Raw genomic sequence first — 22,412 nt, 5'->3', positions numbered from 1 at the left:
GTCGAGGGGAACTTACTAGTTTTGAAGCAAGGTTTCTAAGAAATGATGCCAATATTAAATTAATCCTTGATATTTTTCAACTTTAAAGGCACAAATTGGATAGTAAGAGCCTACAGGGGGAAGAAAAGAACTGAAACATGCTTAATTGACCCACTTTCTTGCAGTAGGACTATTTTTACTTTTTTTAATTGCAGCTCTCGGAGATAACTAAACCGTTGAGTGCTGAAGCGAAAACGAAAATGGTCTCAGGCTCGATTATAAGGATATATAGAGGAGAGAAAATGCTTTTGAATGTGGGAGCATCCAATTTGAGAAACACTCTTGTAGCCAAAATGTCCTCTCTATTCCCAGATATGATGCATGATAGTAAGTAGCCCCTTCGCCCTTGTATGCTTCAAATGTGAATTCACATGTGAAAAGTTCATATTAGACTAATCCTAAGTTGTTAAGAGGTATATAGCACCAAAATTGAACAATTTATTTTATGTTGACTTAAGAGGAATTTCAAGTCTAAATAATTTATATTTTAATTCTCTTATGTATTAAAAAGCTATTGTATAGCTATTAATGTTCTTTTGCTGTTTTGGCCCAGAACATTTTATTTCTTTTTCTAAGTATGATTGGGCGAGATTAAATTGTATTGAAATCAAGGCCGTATCGGGGGGGGGGGGTCCCCCCCTCTCCCGAATGTTTGTCCGACTCGTTAAAAAATTACAAAAATAGATATAAACAAATTCTTGATGTGATTTTTACAGTTTTTTTACCCCCCCCCCCCCCCCGAAAAAAAAATCCTTTTGTAAAACACCCCCCTTAAAAATCCTAGATACAGCCATGATTGCAATATATTCTAAAATTATACATTAATGCGGTGCTTCTTGAGTTTTCATGGTCTCCCCGAATTTCACCGTTAGAAAATTGGTCACTCCGAAATATTTGCAAAAATTAACGCTCGGAAGTACACGAAGGTTAACACGAAATATAAGTTGATAAGTTTCGTTAACCTTAATTTTCAAAGAGATTTCAGAGACCAATTTTCTTTCGGTGAACTTTGGGATAGCCTTGAAAAATTGACTGTATAGGTAGCACCGCCCTAAGCGGTGACGGATCCAGGGTGCGAGGGGACGCCCCCCCCCCTAACATAGTCTGAAGTAGTGTTTACTTAATTAACGCAAATTTGCGTTAATTAAACTTGCTCCTAACGCAAATTTATCGGATCAACCTATTTTGCGACCCCCTCCCCTCCCCCCCCCCCCAAAAAAAAAAGATCCTGGATCCATCCCTGGCTTTAAGGCTCCTCATCCTTTGTAAACATTCAGCTATACAGATTTTTGATTTACACATTTTAAATACATAGTAAATTGACTTGTAAAGACACCCTATGGAAGTACGAAAAATGTTTTTATCCTTTTTTTATTTCGTACAAATACAGTTCAAGGGGGAAAAATTCTTTTATTTGACAGGTAAACAGCAACAAAATCTTTGGACATTAGTATACAATGTAAACTTAGTAACTGTAGCTCTAGTAATTGTGAAAAAGTAGTTTTAATAAAGTGTGTTTGTAAACGTCCATTTTGAACTTATTTTATGTATGTTTCTATTCTATATATTTTTTCTTTATTATCTGAACCTGTAATTATTTCTGACTTAAAGGAAAAAAGATAAAGGTAAATTAGTTTAAACTTTTTCTAATGAATATTTTTCTGAGCTATCCTGCTATTAATTTGAAGCAGTAAAATAATGTAGTCTACGAACTAAAGTGTTTGGAATACCAACAAGAGAGAAAATCAATTTTGTTTCCGAGTTAACGTATTTCAGGATAAAGTTTCAAACAGTAAGGATAAAGATAAAGTATTTCAAATAATAATCTGTACGACAATTGTGATTCTACCCTGTTTTCTAGGGCTAAAATGAAGGAAAGTTCGGGATGGCTAGGATTCGTTTTGCAGATGAAGGCGTAGATTGTCAGAAATCGTCCTTTTCCACCAACCATCTAGGGCCAAACAATTATCAGGTCGTTTCTGAATTAGGTGGAAGGAGGTTGTAAGGAAAGATTTAAGGAAAATCTGAACTTTTTTGAAGGGTATAAAGGCGGAGGCTTTAAATAAGTCGGGATTGAAAAGGAGCTTGCGTAGCTGTGTTAGCCTCAGGTGGCTTCGTGCCGTAGTGAGTTGTTATTAGTAGTAGTACTAGTAAAAGAATCACCTTTGTAAGATGTTTCTGTGCATTTTTTTAAAACTACTAGCTTATATTCTGAATTCTATCCATGTATTTCCTCGTGGACTTTAGCTAAGTACATAGCCTTGGAGGCGGGGAACGGTTGGTAGTAAATCACATTTGTGTTATTAAGAATTGTTTTGTTAAAGTGGACAAAAAGGAAGCTATGTAAATGTAAAATGTGACTTCTGAATTTTTGTTCAAAGTCAGTTAGTTGCAAATTTGTATTTAAAAGAGATAAATTTTTCACTAATTATTTGATAATCAAAATAAGGTTCAATACTTAATTGTACACTTACTTCCGAAAATTTTAGAAACCACATTTAAAAAAATATATATATATATAAATGTATATTGTTTTGAACTTTATAGTTCTGCTATTACTGTCAGTGTTCATGCTCTTTGATCTTTTAAAAAGAAAAAATCAAGGCCATAAAAAATTGCTGAATTTCTTGAATGAAAGGATCCTCGCAAAAGAAGGGCGAAATTGAAATACAAACGGAGGTGACTTTGTCGGAGGAAATCATGCAGTGGCCCCTCATGGGTTTAGCTGGATGGTTTTCTTAGCGGTAGAGAGTGGCTGGCGTCTTGCCAATTATGTGGAGAAAACTAGCTTTTTTATCGAATCTTAGCTCTACGCTTCGGGTGGTTATGCTGATGCATTTTAAATAGTAACGAACACCAAATTTTCAACAAGAATTTAAATAAAGAAGAGAATTCCTGGGATTTTGAATTTTTCAACAATCTAAATAGTATTGAGTAGTAAGAAAAGAGCAGGAAGAGAGAATGAGTTTGGTTTAAGATGAAAGATTGTGTGACGCTGCTCAGGCCACAATAGTGGCTTAATAAAGCGTCACACGTTCTTACCATTTTCTACGTTTGGTTGATAATGTTATTTAAAAAATGTGGTAAGTGCCAGTTAAGTATGATGTAATTATTAGTTGAAAAATAAAACCCATCTCATCTTAGTTGTAGTACAAATAGCCATAGTTGGAGATTTCAGCTCATATCCCTGTTTGGAATTAAATGTGTTGAATTTGATCTAAAGAGATATTTATGCTTGTTATTTTCTAGCTTTGGAGAATATCCCAGACGCTTAATTTGTATTGTTTAAAATTTTGAATCTGCAAACTTCCTTTGTAATAAAATGTTATTCTAGATTCTAGTTGGTCGCTGGTAAGCGACATTTCCTTTTTACAACATAATATATTTGCCATGAAATTGGAGCTCTCCTCAAGACTTGCGTATGTTAACAGCTCTTCTGTTCTTCTTCTTCCAATATAAACTGGTAATTTGTATGCCATGTCCGAGTGCTAAATACCGATTGAAAATCGTTGATCTTAAATTGAAAATCAAGTATTTTGCAGAAGGCATCAAGACATGGCTAATTGTAGGAAAAAGCCAAGACAGATAGTCCGAGTAGTAAGTTAGATCCGTTTAGAGGCGTTTGGCATAAAAATTGGGGGAAAAGGTGTCAGTTTGCTCTTTTTATTCTGATGAGGCGGCTGATTTGAGCCACCTCTTAATTAAACTAAAATTAAATTTAAATAAAATTATTTGCTCTTCTTCCTGCTATTGGTGTTGATAGGGCCTAACTAAATATGTTGTAAAATTTTGCGAGACTTTGTTGACAAAGAAATAGCTTGCGGTTAGTATCGCAAATATTTCAAATACGGGAACACGGAAAAAATGAAAAATTGGATAAATAAATCATTAAAAAAAAAGATGTAACGGAAAAATGTGGATCGAAGCGGAAGGGTCCCAGAAAGTCTGTTTAGTATTATTTTTTTCATATTATAAATTAAGAATTCTGTTATTGTGGTGTCTCCTTCAGAAGTGACTACAGATAAGAGTGTTACCTTTCATTATACTTTTTAATCAGGTTTGATCGCGTTTATAAGTGAGGATCTACGTATTCGTTTGGATGTCGCCTTATCATGGCTATATGAGCTATATTCAACTATAATGGGATTTTTCACTTACGCCAGTCCCTCAAGCCGAGCTTTTGATGCGTATAACAATGTCTTCGGAAGAATTGCTGGCACGCTCATCGTTAGAAATGATTTAAAAGATAGAGATCAGTTAGTATTTTTACTTTATGTATTGCTACTTTATTTTGTCTTCCTCTTAATTTCCTTTTGTCTTCTCCTTTTTCTACTTGCCGCTTTGAAAATTTGCGAAGTGGAGGTTCAGGGAAAATGAAGGATTACCCAGCTTTTTGTTTCCAACCAGAAGTATCAAAGACTAAAAAGTCAAAGTTCGTCATAGCTTATAGCCGTATTTACAGCAAGCGAAATTAGAATTTTTTCTTAAATGTAAGATTGTTACCAAGCCTTTTATTTCCCACCAAAGTTATTAAAGACTAAAAAGCCAAAGTCCGTCATAGCTTATAGCCGTGCCCTCAGTGAATAAATTTAGAACTTACCCCTAAATTCGCATGAGGACTCCCTTAAAAAGAAAAAGAAATCAGGGAAAGGAATATTAATTCTTATTATGGACATAGAAATCTCAAAACAATGTGTTATAATCCTAATGTTTGTCATGTTTAGTCAACCCAACAATTTTTCGACTATAAACCTCTATAAAAGTGGAAAAAAAATAGTTTAAAGTTCTTGAAGCTAAAGTACATACCATAATGTTTTTTTTTGTTTATTTTGTGTTTTTTTAATAATTGAAGATATAGTTATCGTCAAAAATGGTTTAAAATATATAAATCAGTTAGTATTTTATTTTTTGTTAAAATACATTTTTTCCCCTAATCTATTTCCTTCTCCTTGTTGTTCTGGCTGTTTTGAAAAAATCGTGACGTGAAGCATCAGAGAAAATGAAGGATGGCTACCCAATCTTTAGTTTCCAACCAAAATTATTTGTTTCCAACCTGCTTTGAGTAAAATTAGAATTTACCCCTAAAATTCCTGGGAGGACTCTCCTAATAAGATAAAAAAGTGGGAAAAGAATAGTAATTCTTACTATAGATATTGAAAATACCGAAACTATTTACTATAATCCTAATTCTCTTTATGTTTACTCCACAGTTTCTCAAATATAAGTGTACAAAATGAAAAAAAAAATGTTTTTTAAGTTCTTGAAGCCAAAATTCTTAGGTGTTTCTGAATAATTACAGGCACCATGATTAATTACAATAATTAGTTGTAATTAATAATTAAGGGATAATTAATTACAACAATTAAGTGTAATTAATAATTACAGGATAATTAATTACAATAATTGATCGCAATTAATAATTACAGAATAATTAATTACAATAATTATCGTCAGGAATGATTTAATAGTTAGAAATTAGTCAGTATTCCTACTTTATTTTTTGCTAGTTTAATTTTTACCTTCTTCTTAATTTTTTTTTTTTTTTCCTCTCCGTGTACTTGCTTTTTTGAAAAATTGCGAAATAAGGACCAGGGATAATGAAGGATGGTTACTCAATCTTTTGTTTCCAACCATCAAACACTGGAAAGTTGATCATAGCTTATAACCGTATAGTGTAATTATAATTTTCCCCTACATTTACTGTGATGACTCCCTTAAAAAGAAAAAAAATGGGAGCAATTATGACTAGGATATGAATATAGAAAAATCTCACAACTATTGATTATCATTCTAATACCCGTTAGATTCAGCCGTAACAATTTTTTAAATAGACTATAAACAAATTCAAAAATGTAAAAAAAAAGTTATGTTTAATTTTCTTAAAGCTAAAGTCCTTAATGTTTTTGAAGAATTGGAGGGGTACTTATCGTCAGAAATGATTTGAAAGACCCAGATCAATTAACTTTTTTCTTCCTGTAGCCAAAAAAGGTATAGGTTACTTTGTTTTTTCGTAACTTTTGTTCGTTCCAATTTTCTTTTTTTTTAGTCTTAGTCATTTTGGCTCATATTAGGCTTGACATGTTATAAAAGCTAATTTTAATTAGCTGTTAATTAATTAGCTTATAATGTTTTAAGTTTTAAATTTGCTCCTTTTTTTCCTTTAAAAAATTGGACAAACTTATTCGAGGAAAAAAATGTTGGATTTTTCCTTGGATTTGCTATTCTTAAAAATATAATTGGCATACCACATAATTGTGGTATGCCACATAATCATAATTGGCTTACCACAACAGCAACTTGGTGGTGTAAAATTTGAATCCAGAGTTTTTGGATAATTTTGTGAGATAAAACATTTATTTCTACTTATATATATCATTTTCTACTCATATCTATCCTTAAGTACCATCTTAAGTGTATTTCCTTATGATTGGACCTGGCTTACCTGGACTTTGAAGCTGTTGATATTTTATTTTCTATTCCCATGGGTATTAGCCTTTGTGTTCAAACCTAATTTAAACAAATAAAAACAGCTATTTTTGATTGTAAACACAGTTAACAGGCTATATTCCAAGTGACTCTCTTTCTTCCAAATTAGCAGTTACCAATAGCGCACAGTTGCCAGACGCTAAATTTCATTGCCATAGATCACTTTGTCTCAGCCGTTTTTCGCACATTTTTGGCGATATTCGCGCATTTTTTCTTCTTGGAAGGAAAACGAGCAGAAGACGGGAGGGCACCTGTTGCAACGGCCGTAAAGGTACCTGCCGAGGCTTTTGACTTAAACCGTGGGGAATAGGTAGCGGGGCTCTACGCTTCCCTCGTTTTCCTCGACGTAAATGACCCGATGCTACGGCGCGAACGAGCGATTTAAAATTGAAATTGTATATATTACCCTGTTTTGTGTATAAAAAGAAGAAGAGGGGCAGTTGCCTGTCGCAAGAGCCGGTGTGCCTGCCACGAGCTGTCTCCTTTAAATTGCGGAGAATAGGTGAGCAGGAACTGACTTTTCCCTTTTAATTATTCACCAACATTTCTCTGCTGAAACAATTAGCATGAGATAAGACGCGACTGGTATGCTACATTAAGAAGCGAAAGGTACTACAACTTAGAGAGAAAACGTGACATAACAACCGTAATTGTACGTATGAATATCCACTAAGGATCCTGACTGTACACATTCAAAAATTTCAAAATGTACATATTCAAAAATATTTCTATATTCGGGCCATCTGGCCCGAATATAGAAATATGGTGAGGAGAGTGGTAAAAACACCTGGAACTCAATATCTGTCCTGTGTGCAACAAAAAAGTGACCACGAACTCTATGCAATGCTGCAAGTGGCAGAAATACGTTCACGCAGCATGTAGTGACATGACAATAAAAGACAGACAGACTGATATAAAAAAAGGACTCAAGTAGTTTTGTCAGCCGTGCCGTGTCAAGCCCAAAAGCTTAACCCCAAGCGAATCAAACCCGTTGGACTTTCCAAGGTAAACAATAAGCATACCTCAATTCCTTGTCCTGATGAAAAAACCTTGCCAACTCATGGCACATATTCAGAGAAAGACAACTCTGTAGGTGGCACCTGCTTGAATATATTTTTCGTCGGAGTTCCATCTAGCAGCATTATTGATGCATTTGACTGGCCAATCAGCTCCTACAGATGCCTTTCGACAATCACCAGGACTCTCCCTGCTATTCCCACGAGCCGGTCTTCCAAGATCTCAACAGTCAGTGCCGATTCGTCCACAAATTCTTCTTGGCTGAAAAAAGTACTAGAGCCTTCCACTAGTATAGGAAACCACTCCTTATCATGGGATGAAGTAGTAACGACACCCTTTGAACTCTACCAGAAATAGGATCAGGTCCCAGCAGCATCTACACCCGTGAAACGGGATGATAATACAGAATCACTAGCCTTAGACCTGATCGATGTTCTTTTAAAAAGCGTTAGAGATCAGAATCAAATCATAAATGAGCAAAAATCGTTGATTGCTCAACTTGGCACAACCAACGCAGCATATCAAGTCATCATAACGGACACTACAAAAATCCTACACAGCAACAACGATGCACGACAATGCAGTATTAGCTACAAGCTAGGAGAGACAATGAAATCCCCCACATCCTCAAGTGTGGGCACAATGAATGAACCGCTCGAACTTGTATTTACTAGAAAAGTTTCGCAAATTGTTCAGTCAGTAGCACAGACCGAGTCACGCGAAGTAGAAGCCAAAACAGATAATTCCTATGCGATTCAAAACTCCCACTTTGACCCCTGTTTAAGGAAAAACCCAAAGTCAAATACCCTAATGCCAAAAGAATTGTGCTTTTATTTCAAAAAAGGTCACTGTAAATGGGGATCAAAATGCCGACTCAGTCATGAAGAAATACTGCCGCCGATCTGCCAAGATCACCTAACAAGTAGAGGCTGCCTCATTGCTCCGGGAAAGTGAGGAGGGATCCATCCTGAAAAGTGCAAAATATTCGCGGCAGGCGCTTGCAGCAGGGAACTACGCTGCAATTACTATCATGTAGTCAAACCTACCCCAAATCCAAAAACTGACCAGCACAAAACAATAATATCAAAAAACTGGAGACATGCCCTAGACCACTACCCCCCGGAAACGAAAAAATCAACCAAATGGAGGTCGCGAGTTTTCTGCAGAACTGGCTCAGACACCACCAGCAAGAACCCCTACCAGGGTTTTCTCCAACAACAAAATGGTTGGAGAAACACAAGAACAAACCCCCACCGACCCGATCAAAAACAAAATCAGCATTAAAGGCGAAGCTTCTGGATCCTATCTCGTTCAACTTACCAGCCAAGATATCCTCCTGGTCACAGCTTCTCAAACAGTCACCAATTGACGGGGAGGCCTTATCTGCAACCAAACAGCATTCTAGTACACGAAAAACTTGTCTAAATGTGGAGACAACAGCAAAATCTAATTCAAAATGCCCTGCTATCCCTCCCACCTCAACAGGTACTCATGATCTGGGACTGGAGACTGCTGATCCTTCTTCTTGCAGCCTGGAAAGAGGGAAAAAGAAAACAAGTTTTAAAACAAGACCAATCCAATCTCACCGTTTTCCAACAATAGCCCTGTCAAATGTTCGACCTCTCAACAACAAGGCAGAGGATATGGAAGTTTTCCTGAGGAAACCTGACATTGACATAATGTGAATGACAGAAACATGGATCCCGTCTCCTACCTTGGGCATGATTGATGGGTATTCCTGTTATATTTCCCCACGCTGCAGTGCATTGGGAGAACCCAAGACGTATGGTGTTGGTGTCAGTTTCTACTGCAAAGAAAACGTGCCTCATAGGATTCTGGATGTCGCAGTACCAAAGGACCATGACATCGAAGTTTCGTGGGTGTGGGCACGACCAAAAGGCCTACCTCGTCAAGTACCGTCATTGAAATACGCCACGGTATATTTCTCACCAAGAGGACCATATCGGCGACAACTAGTGGAATACCTCCAACAAAGTTGCGACTTCATCAGAACAAAATATCCAATTTGCTGGAATCTCTCTGTGAGGGCTTCAAAGACCTGAAGCCAAACTGGATCGAAAGCTCAACAGCCCTGTATCAAACAGTTAAAGTAAAAACACTGAGAGACAACATCCTTGACTTGATCTTCACTACACTTGGTGATTTCTACTTAGATCCTTTGGCAGAAGCACCACTCTCAACCAGTGACCATGCAACAGTTGTATTACGGCCAAAGTCAATGAAACCTACTAAACCAACCCAGTTCACCTACCGTCCACTTACAGAAGAAGGTATATTTGGCTACAGAGAATGGCTCAACTCAGTATGCTGGTTCCGCCTTTTCGAAAACAAAGACGCAAACAACATGAATGAATTCTTCTATGAACAAACAATTCGAGAGTGCGAACGTTTCTTCCCTGAAAAAACGAGTTACAATTAGGGCACAGAATAAACCATGGGTTACTCTGACAATTAAAGCAACAATGACAGAGCGAGACATGCTTTACGAGACAAAGCCACACTCTGACGAATATAAACGGAAGAGAAACATAGTAGTTAGACTACTAAAGCAAGCTAGACGTCTGTATGGACACTCAATTTGTGCTAAGTTGTCAGCCAGTGACCCAAGAAAGTTCCACACAACTGTACACAAACTAATGGGAAAGCAGAAGTCTAAATCCATCTTGAGGGACCAGCAAGGAGAGAATGCAACCGCAGAAGCAATTAATGCACACACGCAGAACAAATTAATTCAAATATTTGCCGCCAACAGCCTCCCCTCAAGACTATACCACAGAATAACCCAATCGAAACCATCCCTATTATTACAGTTTCCCAGGTCCAAGACAAACTTGAAAACCTAGACATTAGGAAATCATCGTATCCTGGTGAAAATCATATAAGGCTTATACATGCATGTTCCCCCTTACTGGCTTCAGCATCGGTTATGGTGTATAATCAGTGCACACTCGAATGTACTTTCCTAGATCAATTCAAAAAAGAATTTATGACACCAATTCTAAAGAAAACATCACCAACCACACCATCCGATCATAGGTCAATCTCAAAGACGCCCATCATTTCAAAAGTCTTCAAAGATTTTATTTTACACTGGCTACTAGCAGAAATAGTGCACAAAATCGATCCTATACAGTTCGGTTTTCGTCGAAGACACAGTACAACTCACTATCTGGTCAGATTACTTCATGATCTGCTAGAGAACCTAAAAAATACCGAAGCCCTTGCTAAAATAATCATTTCTGATTTCGTGAAAGCTTTCGATCTGCTTGATCATGAGACTGTAATCAACGAAGCCCGTGCCCTGAAAGTCTCGCAGTTTCTCTTATGTACCATTGCAAGTTTCCTTTCTGGTCGTCAAAAGTGCGTACAACTCGAAAACGGGGAAACATCCAACTTCCAAGACATCACGTGTGGAGCTGCCCAAGGAAACAAGTTAGTTCCAATCCTATTTTTTTTATTCATCAACTAACTGATGATGCAACACAAACAAAGGTATAGATTTTTAGATGATCTTTTGCTAAGCCTGCTGCACTTCCTGTCACAAACTCCCAATCAGCTCATACCCCTTGTTGCAGAGCTTCAACATCAAGCTGATCAAGTGAAGCTCGAGATAAGCCTTGAGAAAAGCTATGTAATGTATGTCAACTTCCTGAAGAAGAAGAAGAAGAGCATAAATGAATCTGCACCTCTCCAAACAAAGAAATCAGTAAAAATACTTGGTATCATATTAAGTGATGATCTCTCGTTTGAAGATCTTATCAGCCAGATCACAGCAAAGGCAGCTGGTTTTCAAAAATCCTTTGCAAATCTAAGAAAGTTTGGAATGACAAAGCAACTCCTTCTTTTGTTCCATAAAACATATCTAATGCCAGTGATGATGTACGGCTGTCCTGTCTGGCACTAGTCGCTTACGAAGAAGCACAGAAACGAACTGAAAACTATTAAGAAGAGCCAGCAAAATAATTATTGGGCCGAATTATAAAAACTATGAAAAAAGCCTGGGCCAACTCAAGCTCCCAACCCTGGAGGAAAGGATGCATGAAATGCTGATGAAGTTTGGAGCTGACATCCTGAAGTCCTCAACACACCGAGATATACTTCCTCCGTTTACTTCAGAGACCCAAGCACACAAAACAAGGTTGGCAACCCTTAAAGAGGGAAAAAAACAGTTGGGGTGCCAGCTTACACACTCGACAACAAGATATCTAAAATAGTTTGTGCCCTACTACGTCAGATGTTACAACAATAGTGTCCTGAAGTAGAGGTGATGGTTCATCATTTGTGTTTTTCTTGGTGCTGTGTCTTTTTGTGCTTTTCTTTTTTTTTGTGCTTAAATTGGGGATACCCATGTTATTGCAGTGTGATAAAGGGGACGAATAAAGATTATTATTATTATAAATATAAAAAGCAGATCTTTGGGCCATAATTTTTGATTTGTCAAGTGGGGTCAGGTTTGCCAAAGATCGTTTTCAAAAAATAAAATCTTTCTAGAAAGAGAGGAAAGTATAAAACCGTAATTTTACCCTTTTCTTCATTTTACCCATTTGCAAAGGTAAAATTGTTATATATAGTTTATTAAATGGTTATTTATTATATGTAGTTTTGATTTTTACCGTAGCTTGAAATTCTTTTTCTTTTTTTCTTTTTTTTTATGGAATCATGGAGGTTAATAGAGTCAACTTTTTTCTTTGACTCCTTTAGTGTTTTTTTTTGCATTTTTTTTTTTTTAATAAGAATTACTGGTATTTATAAGAATTATAATGTTTTTAGAAGGTTTTTATAAGAATTACTGTAGGTGCTTTATTTTTGTTATCTTCTTAATTTGTTTTTTCTGTTTTGAAAATTACAATATCTTTCAGATATAATAAAGACGGTAATAATTAAGACACGGTATGATATGATATTGATTGCCTTTATGGGAAATTGTCAATATAATAATCCACTTTAATATAAATTAAAAAAAAACACCCTTATATCCTAACCAAATAAGTAAAAAAAATTTACTAAGTTACCAAGACAACCACAACTTCACTTTTGATTTCTAGGCTGATGAGCAAATGCTGAATTTGGCTTATTTACACGGTTCATCGTCTAAGAGTTCACAGGGGTTCAAAGAAATCTTAAGGCATCTTAATATGAACAGATGTGTTTTTTTTTTGGAGGGAGGGGTTAGGCAATGATTAGTTTAATCTAGGCTTATACAAGCTTAGAAGTGTTTTGTCGCCTGCACTAATGAGCCCTTCCTTGTTTGCTATAGAACATTAAAACCTCTTCCTGGCGTTAAATAACTGGCACTTGTAATGCCGTCAAAAATGGCGTCAGCTAAGCCGTAATATTTTTGTGTAAAAGCAACGTAAGAAGCAGCCACTTCTCCGTAAGTGGATAAAGTGCCGCATCCTACCTCATGACCCAGTGAGCTCTTTCTTGATCGCTGAAGAGCAGTAAAACCTTTCACTGGCCTTAAAAAACTGGCATCGCCTGGCACTTGCAGAGTCATCAAAAACGAGATCAGCTATACTGAAATATTCGCATGCAAAAATTATGTAAGAACCCGCCACTTTTCCGTAAGTGGATAAAGTGCCCCATCCTACCGCATCAAGTAGCCAACCATCATCGATGACATGGATTGTACCTCCTTGGAATTGGATCTTGGAATCGTTTTTACCTCCAGTTTGTCCTGATTCCATAGCTCACCGGCAGATGTTGCTTCATCTGCCGGCCGCATGGCTTCTCTGGGCCCAAACACAGCAGGCCGAAATGCTGACAGCTCTTGTTTGAGCGTATCAGCCAGATTTTAACCATCCCTGGATGCTTTTAATACAGGGCCATTGAAATAACAGGGAAGTGACTATTCGAATGCCTTAGCTGTCGATCGCTGCTGATAATTCTGCGGTCAAATCTTCTGCATGATCTTCTCTTTTTGAACGAATCGGGGAAGACACATTTACCCATCCTTCAATCGGGCATTTTCATTTCGATCGGTTGTGCCACATAGATGTCCACGTTTGGTGCAACTCCTATACCTGACGAGAAGCTTCGTAGATTTTTAGGATCTATAAATGGATCCAGAAACTTGACATATTTTACCAGCCAACTGTATTTGACGCATCCTTTTATATGAGTAACCGACGACTCAACATGCGATCAACTGCGTGGTTCTAGGCCACATGGGAACTCCCACTAGAAATTTCGCGTATCTAAAATGCAGCCTTTTTTTTGTCAACGCAAGTAAGGATGGTCCAGAAATAGGAAAGGACAACGACATGCGTGAGAGCGAATGAGCTGTAGACTCTGACTAGCATACGCCTGTTGTACCGCGCTTGGCAGCAAACAGGAAGTTCAAATACTTTTCGCAACTTTTCACCAAGATATGCAAGCAGGAGGGAGCGTTATGCTTTAACACTGGTAACGATTGCTATTCCAAGATACTTGCTATTTAGAGATGGGTAAACATTTTGACTTCCCAGCTGCACTTCTTATGTCGTAACCTGAGACCGGTCAAAAAATAAGAATCTTACTCTTAGATGTGTTGAAAGACAAATTTATTTTGCGGCACTAGATAAGTAGTATCTGTCCAATCCTATTGTATTGCAATGCTTTTGAATTAAATCCTTTTGGGACTGGCCAGGGTTTCCTGTTTACACTTTTTATAGCGGATGGGGGGGGGAGGGGGTATGATCTTGCTAATCATTAAACTTTATTATCATGTTTAGATCATTAAATTATGATATTATGATAGCTTTACTATTATTTTTAGGCTACTCACCCGCCTTTATTTAGAAGCCCCGATGTTACCTGAAGGAAGTGTGGATTTCCTTCGACGACAAGCAATGTCAGAACAATGCTCTCAAGCTGCCATAGATTTGTTGAAGCAGCTTGTTATTTATCGACCAGGAAGACAAATCAACTACTTTAATGCCCTTCTTGAGCTATGCACTGCTAGGAAATCTGATGTGAGTTTTTTTTTCTAAAACAATCCTAGATTTCAATTTGACATCATTTACATGATTGCCTTTCACAAATCAGCCTCTTTAATACACTTCTTGAGCTCTGCGCCTCAACAAAATCTGAAGTGAGTCATTTTCTTTCCTAAAACAGTCTTGATCAATTTGGGTTTCAATTTAAAAATTTTTATCTATTTCGGTTTCACAAATCACTTACCCTGATCCCTTTTTTGAGCTCTGTACTTCTAGAAAATCTTGAATGAGTTCTTTTTTTTCTAACAGAACCTTTTTTAATTTCCCATTTGATATCATTTACATATTCGGATTTAACAAAACAAATGCTTTAATGACCTTCTCTGCAACTCAAAAAGATCTGAAACGAGCCACTTTGTTCTTTTTTTTTTAACAACTTCTTAATTTAGATTTTCATTTTACATCACTTAGTTGTTTGAATTTCGTAAATCAACTACTTTAATAGCCTTCATGAATTCTGCACCTCTAAAAAATCCAAGACAAGTTCCTTTTTGTCTGAAATGACCCTCCTTAATCTGTAGAATTCTGTTTGACATCAGTTACACTGCTGGGTCTCACAAATCAGTTGTCTTATCGCCCCTCTTGAGCTCTGCCCCTCTGGAAATCGGAAATGAATTTATTTGTATTCAATGACACTTCTCAGTTTACAAAATTTAGTTTGCAATCACTAACATATCTGGGTCTCATAAATCAATTGCCTTAACGCCCCTTTTGAGTTCTGCACCTCTGAAAACCCGAAATGAGTTTCTTTGTATGAAATAACCCTTTTCAGTTTACAAAATTTAGTTTGGCATCACTTACGCAACTGGGTCGCACAAATCAATTGCCTTAACGCCCATTTTGAGCTCTGCACTTCTGGAAATCGAAAATGAATCCTTTTTTATGCGAAATGACCCTTCTTAATTTATAGAATTCAGTTTGAAATTACTTACACAGCTGGGTGTCACAAATCGATTGTCTTAATCTTTTGAGTTCTGCACCTCTGGAAACCCGAAATGAGTTTCTTTGTATGAGATGACCCTTTTTAGTGTGCAAAATTTAGTTTGACATCACTTACGCAACTGGGTCTCACAAATCAATTGCCTTAACGCCCATTTTGAGCTCTGCACTTCTGGAAATCGAAAATGAATCCTTTTTTATGCGAAATGACCCTTCTTAATTTATAGAATTCAGTTTGAAATTACTTACACAGCTGGGTGTCACAAATCGATTGTCTTAATCTTTTGAGTTCTGCACCTCTGGAAACCCGAAATGAGTTTCTTTGTATGAGATGACCCTTTTTAGTGTGCAAAATTTAGTTTGACATCACTTACGCAACTGGGTCTCACAAATCAATTGCCTTAACGCCCATTTTGAGCTCTGCACTTCTGGAAATCGAAAATGAATCCTTTTTTATGCGAAATGACCCTGAAGCCCGAAATGAGGTTCTTTGTATGAGATGACCCTTTTTAGTTTGCAAAATTTAGTTTGACATCACTTACGCAACTGGGTCTCACAAATCAATTGCCTTAACCCCCATTTTGAGCTCTGCACTTCTGGAAATCGAAAATGAATCCTATTTTATGCGAAATGACCCTTCTTAATTTATAGAATTCAGTTTGAAATTACTTACACAGCTGGGTGTCACAAATCGATTGTCTTAATCTTTTGAGTTCTGCACCTCTGGAAACCCGAAATGAGTTTCTTTGTATGAGATGACCCTTTTTAGTGTGCAAAATTTAGTTTGACATCACTTACGCAACTGGGTCTCACAAATCAATTGCCTTAACGCCCATTTTGAGCTCTGCACTTCTGGAAATCGAAAATGAATAATTTTTTATGCGAAATGACCCTTCTTAATTTATAGAATTCAGTTTGAAATTACTTACACAGCTGGGTGTCACAAATCGATTGTCTGAATCTTTTGAGTTCTGCACCTCTGAAAACCCGAAATGAGTTTCTTTGTACGAGATGACCCTTTTTAGTGTGCAAAATTTAGTTTGACATCACTTACGCAACTGGGTCTCACAAATCAATTGCCTTAACGCCCATTTTGAGCTCTGCACTTCTGGAAATCGAAAATGAATCCTTTTTTATGCGAAATGACCCTTCTTAATTTATAGAATTCAGTTTGAAATTACTTACACAGCTGGGTGTCACAAATCGATTGTCTTAATCTTTTGAGTTCTGCACCTCTGGAAACCCGAAATGAGTTTCTTTGTATGAGATGACCCTTTTTAGTGTGCAAAATTTAGTTTGACATCACTTACGCAACTGGGTCTCACAAATCAATTGCCTTAACGCCCATTTTGAGCTCTGCACTTCTGGAAATCGAAAATGAATCCTTTTTTATGCGAAATGACCCTGAAGCCCGAAATGAGGTTCTTTGTATGAGATGACCCTTTTTAGTTTGCAAAATTTAGTTTGACATCACTTACGCAACTGGGTCTCACAAATCAATTGCCTTAACGCCCATTTTGAGCTCTGCACTTCTGGAAATCGAAAATGAATCCTATTTTATGCGAAATGACCCTTCTTAATTTATAGAATTCAGTTTGAAATTACTTACACAGCTGGGTGTCACAAATCGATTGTCTTAATCTTTTGAGTTCTGCACCTCTGGAAACCCGAAATGAGTTTCTTTGTATGAGATGACCCTTTTTAGTGTGCAAAATTTAGTTTGACATCACTTACGCAACTGGGTCTCACAAATCAATTGCCTTAACGCCCATTTTGAGCTCTGCACTTCTGGAAATCGAAAATGAATAATTTTTTATGCGAAATGACCCTTCTTAATTTATAGAATTCAGTTTGAAATTACTTACACAGCTGGGTGTCACAAATCGATTGTCTGAATCTTTTGAGTTCTGCACCTCTGAAAACCCGAAATGAGTTTCTTTGTATGAGATGACCCTTTTTAGTGTGCAAAATTTAGTTTGACATCACTTACGCAACTGGGTCTCACAAATCAATTGCCTTAACGCCCATTTTGAGCTCTGCACTTCTGGAAATCGAAAATGAATCCTTTTTTATGCGAAATGACCCTTCTTAATTTATAGAATTCAGTTTGAAATTACTTACACAGCTGGGTGTCACAAATCGATTGCCTTAATCTTTTGAGTTCTGCACCTCTGGAAACCCGAAATGAGTTTCTTTGTATGAGATGACCCTTTTTAGTTTGCAAAATTTAGTTTGACACCACTTACGCAACTGAGTCTCACAAATCAATTGCATTAAAGCCCGTTTTGAGTTCTGCACCTCTGGAAACCCGAAATGAGTTTCTTTGTATGAAATGACCCTTTCTAGTGTCACATCACTTACGCAACTGGGTCTCCCAAATCAATTGCCATAACGCCGATTTTGAGTTCTGCACTTCTGGAAATCGAAGATGAATCCTTTTTTATATGAAATGACCCTTCTTAATTTATAGAATTCAGTTTGAAATTACTTACACAGCTTGGTGTCGCAAATCGATTGCCTTAATGCCCCTTTTGAGTTCTGCACGTCTGGAACATTGAAGAGTTCTTTTTGGTCCGAAATGACCTTTCTTGATTTATACAATTCTGTTTGACATGAATTATATAGGTTATCTTGGTTTAACAAATCAATCATCTTAATGCCGTTTTTGAGCTGTATGCCTCTGGAAATCTGAAGTGACTTCCTTTATCTTCGACTGATCAAGCTTAACTTGTACTCAGTTTCAAATCACTTACCTAATTCAGTCACAGCCCCTAAGTTATTGTTTTATATTTATTCCAGAAAAAAACTTGAATATTTTTACAAATATAAGATTTTTTTCATGAGAATTAAAGGTTTTTGGATGTGATCAAACTATATGATCAATTACTACAATCAATCTGTATGGCCACCTTTTCTCCTTGAAAATGACCATCTCCTCTAGCACTTGAACCTTTGTACGGCGATGTGTAAGACATTTTTTTTTTTTTTTTTATTTTTTTTTTTCTTTTTTTTTTTAAATTATACTCTTCTTTGTGGAACTAGTGAAACAGTTTAAAATGATGTTTTATATCGATCAGTCCTTTTAAGCGGCGTTTACATGTGTGTCTAGCTAGAATCCCATGTCTAGACACGTATCTAGGCAGACTTCAATGTCTAGGCAACGACCGTTCACAAGTAAAATTCAGTGCTTAGCTAGAACTACATATTTAGTTTCAAATAGGTTACAGTTGTCATTTCTAGCCAATCAAGAGAGCTTATGAGGGTAAAACTTTCAATATTGTAATCTCTATTTTCAATTTCACTACACGATTGATGAAACAGGCCAAACAACTGTTATGGTGTGTATCACAATTATTTCTGATATTTCATATTTGCCTCAAATAAAAAAAAAATGAAGATGATACAAAAATAAGATATAAGTTTAAAAATGAATATAAGTGATGAAAATGTTGGAACTTGACACATTCTAATTGAAATTCTAGCCAAGCGCCTTGTCTAGCGTATCTAGCTAAGCACCGAATTTTACTTGTGGACGGTCGTTGTATAGACATTGAAGTCTGGCTGACACGTGTCTAGACATAGGATTCTAGTTAGACACGCGTGTGAACGCCGCTTTAGGCACCCCAGAAAAAATCACCAGCGCCATATAACGACTCTCAGTCTGGCGGTAATGCAGTTTAAATTTTTTTAAATTTGGCTAAAAGTTGCTAAACCACCTTCGGAGTTTGTGGATTAAGTTTTGTCTTTTATTTCACTTCCTTATTTTAGCCAACCCTTGCATCATCTACCCCAAGGTAGTGCAGTTGATTGATGACCTACTTGAAAAAACAGGGCCCAAAGATCGATCCCCACTGCTGCAAGGTTGATGGGACAGGCTAGCAACTTGTCCCTGGAAAATGACCCATCAACTGAAACGTCATTTTGACGTCCTATCCGCCATAGACAGCTATGGATGATCTTTATCTCATTTTTGCCTTACATCACCCAAGTTGTTATTTCATGAATGAAGTGCAGATATGAATGAAGTGCAGATAATTTTCCTCTCAGACAGCCACTCTCAGTGGTTGTCATCCTTATTTTGAATCCATTTCCTTTCTTCATATTTTTATCCTTTAATATCTTAGTAAATAAGGTATTACTAATATTTTGCCTAGCACATATATTGGAAAGATAGTATTTTAATGTATATTTCTCCTTACAGTTGGAACTATCATATCAGTTATAATTTTTTAGGGGGAGGGGATATTGTATACGATTTAAGTGAAGTGTATTTTTATAGTCATTCTAAGTTAAATTTTGATTAGAACTTAATTGATTTGGTCTCTGAGAAAAATATGGGTACATAGCCTATATTATAAAGTGTTTCATTTGTTAGTCTATGCGTTTCTTGCGTTTGTTGCTATGTTTTTCTAAATTTGTTGCTATTTCTAAATTATAAATTGTTTTTTCTGAAAATAAATATATAGCAAATAAATATTTGCTATCTGAATTATAAATTATTTTTTGAAAAAAAATGTATAGGAAATAAATATTGCAATTTCCAAATTATAAACTATTGCTAAATTATAAATTTGTTGCTATGCGTTTCTAAATGGGTAGACCAATCAGGCTGAAACTTGGCACATATAACTCTATTTGGAAAGGGAAGATCAAGATAGGCTGTGAGGGGAGGAGGGGGGGGGGGCTGTAATATGTCGTGGTTTATTTGACCCTAGTAAGGCAACATTTCAAAAGATATCTGTTTTATACTTGTCGAAAGACATCTGTGTTACATCATCTTGTATTTGAAGATGTAGTCTTGTCAAAAATTACATTTATTTTAATATTGTCTTTTGTTAATTATAAAAAAAAACACTAGGTAAAGTATTTCCTTTCAAATGAGCCTTTAAAAATCTCTGATGTTTCAGTGGCTCACTAGCTGCAATAAAAAAAAAAAAAATGGAAAAAAGGACATGTATCACTGCTTCTCGTGCAAAAAAGGGGATTTTCCTTGGTGCTGAAGTGACTCCTATCGGGAGTTTTCGACAATGATGCTTCTAATGGTGTAGTTTCAATTTCGATCCGACCTCATCTTTGAGATGTTACTCTTTTTCAGAATTCCCATAAATTGGGTTTTACAACGAAGTTCCACCATTAAGATTAATCGAAAGCATAGTTAACATTCCTGAATCAGCTTCAAATGGCGATTCTTCACTCATTTGACAATACTCTCTGGTATTATTTAACTTCATGTTTTGATTAATAACGACATTAAATCTGTAGGTAAAGAGCCAGGCTTTGAGTGCTGTCATGGGTCTTTACGAGAAAGGAGAAATGCAGCAAGTGACTGAAGACTATACAGTCATGTATCTTAATTTCCTCTCCCTCAAAGAACCTCCTGAGCTTGTCATTGGAGACGAAGAAGGTGAAGAACCAACGAACCAATGGAACGAACAGCTTGCTAAAAATTGCCTTTTCCTATTCTCGGCGCTACTCGAAAGAGACCATAGTCGGATACATGAGTGAGTCTTTTTCTTCTTTTTCTCATTTTGAGCTTGTTCTTATTCACTTACATTATTACATTATAATTAAGTTGTTAGCTCATTACAAATGAAGAAATGAGTTCATTACGATTGAAATTATTTGCTAGCTAGTAACGGCTTTCCAATGATAGCTAAACATAGAACGAAAATCATATCGAAATAATTTTTAGTGTCCGCAGAATATCTCCCTGGTAAATTTATTATATCCACTATAGCGTATCTGGACAAAGATACAATTACATCATAAAGTGTAAATTGTATTGACACACTTAAGTAGAAAACTTGAAACACACCCTAAATGTGCAACATAGATGTCTACACCTGGTACCAAAATGCTGCAAATATTTAAGGTTGTTTTTTAACAGTTTTACGCAGAGTATGCACATTTTCATGCGCAGTTACAAAATATTTAAAATGGTGATGTGGTCCTAATTCTGTTTGTAGCCTAAGCTGCATACTGTGTGTAGAGATTGGCTTCTTTTTATGGAAAAAAAAAAAAAATACCGATTCGAATCATAGTAACAAAAAGAAATATTTATCATTTAAAACCTGAAATTTTAATATCGTTTTCGTTGTTTTATTACGTTGGTCGGATATCAAATTTACGTACCTCCATAATTGTAAATTTCCAGAAGAGCAAAAAAAACCTCATAACTTTTTTATTTCCTTCTTAATAAACGTAAAACAAAAACGGATTGATATGCAAGATCAATACATATCTATCCGTTTTTGTTTTACGGTTATCGCACGGAAAATAAAAAGTTGTGATGCTTTTCCACTACTCCTCTGAAAATTAACAATTATTGAGATACGTAAATTTGATAAACGATTAGCAGTTGTAGAGCAATCAGTGTTAAATTTTCTGCAGTATTTCTGCTCCACCATGCATTCTTTGGATTTTCATAAAACCGATGGTGTATAAAATTGTAATTTTTTGTGCATGTAGTGATTTTCAAATTGTCAAAAATCATAAATAGTGTCTCAAATCGCAAAGTAAATATGTCCTGTGCTACTGCCACCTCTAGATTGCGCTGGATTTCGTGAATACCTTTTGAGATTAATCATAATCTTTTGGGGTTTTTATACTGAACATGTACAATAAAGGGCTCTAAAATAAAAAAAAAGGTATATAATGTAAAAAAGTATATGTAAAATAGAATAGAAGAAATAGAAACAAAAAAAGTATTTTTATTGTGCCTTTTATGATTTTTTTAATAAACTTTTGTCGTGACAAGACATTTACATACACTAGAGAAGAAAAAAAGTGTTAATTGACATTCTGTGATACCTCAATTGGTATCTTAATTTCCAGGATTTCCAACAAAATCCTGGAAATTTCTTGGGTTCCAAAATTCAACATGACATGAAAAATTATGTGGAAAAAGAAACACTTAAATTTTGGCCAATTCGT

General features: G+C 36.1%; 1 protein-coding gene across 1 annotated transcript in view; it reads left to right on the top strand.

The window, feature by feature from the left end:
* LOC148949892 (symplekin-like) overlaps positions 1-22,412 on the top strand; it is a 152,365-nt gene that overhangs the window by 93,944 nt on the left and 36,009 nt on the right. Inside the window, exons 9-12 of the mRNA XM_089091983.1 lie at positions 195-366; positions 4,097-4,295; positions 14,321-14,516; positions 20,742-20,980. Coding sequence (XP_088948109.1) covers positions 195-366; positions 4,097-4,295; positions 14,321-14,516; positions 20,742-20,980 — 806 coding nt within the window. The remainder of the gene's footprint in view (positions 1-194; positions 367-4,096; positions 4,296-14,320; positions 14,517-20,741; positions 20,981-22,412) is intronic.

Source organism: Artemia sp. Qi Xiang Cuo, chromosome 7 (assembly GCF_049724085.1).
Source record: "Artemia sp. Qi Xiang Cuo chromosome 7, ASM4972408v1, whole genome shotgun sequence".
Classification (NCBI taxonomy): Eukaryota; Metazoa; Arthropoda; class Branchiopoda; order Anostraca; family Artemiidae; genus Artemia; species Artemia sp. Qi Xiang Cuo.
This window is presented reverse-complemented; position numbering and strand designations above follow the sequence as displayed.